General features: G+C 63.8%; 1 protein-coding gene across 1 annotated transcript in view; it reads left to right on the top strand.

Moving 5' to 3' along the window:
• Positions 1-1736, top strand: part of SYMPK (symplekin) — a 38853-nt gene that overhangs the window by 23122 nt on the left and 13995 nt on the right. The window contains 2 exon segments of the mRNA XM_005863430.2: positions 72-185; positions 1098-1245. Of these exon segments, the coding sequence (XP_005863492.2) occupies positions 72-185; positions 1098-1245 (262 nt within the window).

Here is a 1736-nt window from a genome sequence, read left to right as displayed (position 1 = left end):
CTCTGAGCAAGGCAGGAGAGCCACCCGAGGCTCCTGCAGGCGGCTTGAGCCCGGCCCCTCCCTCTTGCCAGAGTCGCACCTACCTGGGCATGTCCACCCTCCGAGACCTGATCTTCAAGCGCCCGTCCCGCCAGTTCCAGTACCTGCACGTCCTGCTGGACCTCAGCTCCCATGAGAAGGACAAGGTGATTCTCCACCGGCCTGGGCCCTTCCCGTCCTGAGGACCCAGCCTGCTCCCATCAGTCCCCTGGGAGGTGCCCTTCGTGCAGCAGTTCTTGGGTGGTGGTTGTTTTTTCACGTATGATGTCATGAAGCTCTTAGGATGTACACACATGTATACTCACCCTCCCAGGAAGGGCAGTTCCATTCCTGCTCCTACTCCGCCCGTGTGGTGAGCCCCTCTTAAAGCCTGGCGCTGTGCTGGGACCTGGGGCGCTGACCAGGAGAGGAGCAGTGTGACCAGTCAGCGGGCGGTGACACTGAGTGGGTGGCTGGGAGCCCTGACCCATCTGCTGGGGGATGGGCAGGGAGGAGGTCAGGAAGGCTTCTGGAGAAGGAAGCGTGGGAGCCGTGTGCTCTGGGCAGAGGGAACATGTGTGTGCGTGTGCTGAGAGGGCCCTGGACCCATCCCTGCTGCGGCCTCACGCCAGCCCCTTTCCTGGTGTCCCGTGGCCATTCGCTCAGCAGACCCTCCGTGCACTCCGGCTCGGCCTGTGGTGCTGTTGGGGACAGAGTGCCCAAGACCAGCCCTGTCTGTGCTCATGGCTCCCAGCGGGGGTCTGAGTGACCCAGGATATGGCCAGTGGCAGGCATTCCAAACAGTGGGGACCTCTGCCAACTCCCACAGCCAGGGAGATGCTGTCCCCTTTGAGGAACTGAGGAAAGCTCATTCTGGTTTGGTAGCAAGCAAGGCAGGTGACACGGGGTGGGCTGAGCAGGTAGGCGGCGAGGCGAAGCGGGACCGGAGTGGGTTCACAGCCGGGGGCGCAGGTAACTCGGCTGGGCCTGGCCTTTCTCCGGCGCGGGCCCGCTCACACGGGTGCTGCCGGCGTCGGCTCAGCTGCCTCCCTCCACTATCCTGCCACCACTCTCCGCAGGTGCGCTCCCAGGCCCTGCTGTTCATCAAGCGCATGTACGAGAAGGAGCAGCTGCGAGAGTATGTGGAGAAATTTGCCCTCAACTACCTGCAGCTCCTGGTCCATCCCAACCCGCCATCGGTGCTGTTTGGAGCCGACAAGGACACAGGTCTGGTGCAGATTCATCAGATGCCTGTTGAGCACGTGCTGTGACCCAGGCTCTGGACTGGACCCTGGAAACAGCTGGGTCCAAGCCGAGCCTGGCCCCGCCCCGCCCCGCCCACTGGGGAATACAGCAGAGTAATAGCCAGGACCAGCACGCCAGGATGGCGCAAGCAGGGAGCTTAGGAGCCCAGGAGGCACCTGACCCAACCCAAGGGGTCGGGAGAATGTCCTGGAGGACAGGAGAGCTAGCCGTGGGGCTCCAGGAGGGGCCGGGCAGGACCATCGCCTGTTCCCTCAGCAAAGGCCTGGTCCCCCCAGGACTACAGATGGGGAGACCTGGGCCCTAAGAAAATGAGCCATTAAGCTGGAAGGTGCAGGCTGTGGAGGGAAGCACAGGGCCTCCTGGGAGCACGGGAGCCCTGCACAGCCTGGGTGCTGGGAACGCTGCCACGAGAGGCACTGGCCACGTGCGGCCCAGAGGACGAGGAGGTGCGA

The sequence above is a fragment of the Myotis brandtii genome, unplaced genomic scaffold, assembly GCF_000412655.1.
Source record: "Myotis brandtii unplaced genomic scaffold, ASM41265v1 scaffold178, whole genome shotgun sequence".
NCBI classification, from domain to species: domain Eukaryota; kingdom Metazoa; phylum Chordata; class Mammalia; order Chiroptera; family Vespertilionidae; genus Myotis; species Myotis brandtii.
The sequence above is the reverse complement of the archived record's forward strand: the minus strand, read 5'-3'. Positions and strand labels throughout refer to the sequence as shown.